This window comes from Ceratina calcarata, unplaced genomic scaffold (genome assembly GCF_001652005.2).
Source record: "Ceratina calcarata isolate Rehan_Ccalc_2016 unplaced genomic scaffold, ASM165200v1 scaffold524, whole genome shotgun sequence".
Taxonomy (NCBI): Eukaryota; Metazoa; Arthropoda; class Insecta; order Hymenoptera; family Apidae; genus Ceratina; species Ceratina calcarata.
In genome coordinates this window covers 30,014-30,686 of record NW_017176383.1, presented here as the reverse complement: position 1 = coordinate 30,686, position 673 = coordinate 30,014, and the positions used below count along the sequence as shown (strand labels likewise).

General features: G+C 37.0%; 1 protein-coding gene across 1 annotated transcript in view; it reads right to left on the bottom strand.

Moving 5' to 3' along the window:
- Positions 1-273: 273 nt before the first annotated feature.
- The window catches only part of LOC108628419 (puromycin-sensitive aminopeptidase-like protein), a gene marked incomplete at its 3' end in the record, with an annotated part of 14,361 nt that continues 13,961 nt past the window's right edge, over positions 274-673 (bottom strand). Inside the window, exon 8 of the mRNA XM_018030326.1 lies at positions 274-636. Within this exon, the coding sequence (XP_017885815.1) occupies positions 274-636 (363 nt within the window). The remainder of the gene's footprint in view (positions 637-673) is intronic.

The window sequence follows — 673 nt, the reverse complement described above, 5'->3', positions numbered from 1 at the left end:
TTTTTACTGTTAATTCCCACCTCATTTTAAATTGTTGCAGAATTTTCGCATATGACAATCGTGAGTTTATAACAATATTGTTTTATTCGATACGGTAAGTAGAAAAATTCTGCTAGAATTACGTAATGGATATTCCAAGAAATTAAAAAAGCTTTTTCGTCGGATTATGTAATTATTCAATTTTTACATTGAAACTCTTAAGCACACGATTAAAAATTAAATGTCAACTCTCAATTATTCATTTCGAATATTCTATAAAACTATGCAACGTACCTGTTTGCTGCGTGTTAAAAACGAACCATCCTGTTTCTTCCTTAGACAGCACGGTATGTGACTCACCGCCCGGAAAAAACCAATCGATGGGAGTCGTGTTATTGAAATCTGGATTCGATTCCTCGACATAAGTGATTGGTATCCACCACTTGGTAGGGTACTTGACTTTCATCATCAGCTCGATCACGAAACGTTCCTGTGTCAATTCGTAGCCCCTATCGACTCTCTTAACTATCAACGTTGGATATCCCGAACATTCCACCCAGTTATGCATTACAACTTGCACGGGTTGATTCCATTTAATCCCACTCTCATCCAAAGCTTTCTGGAGGGATCCGAAAAGGTCATTCGAATCCACATTACCTAACGCGCTGCAACAGTTATTATTATTTATTAGTGT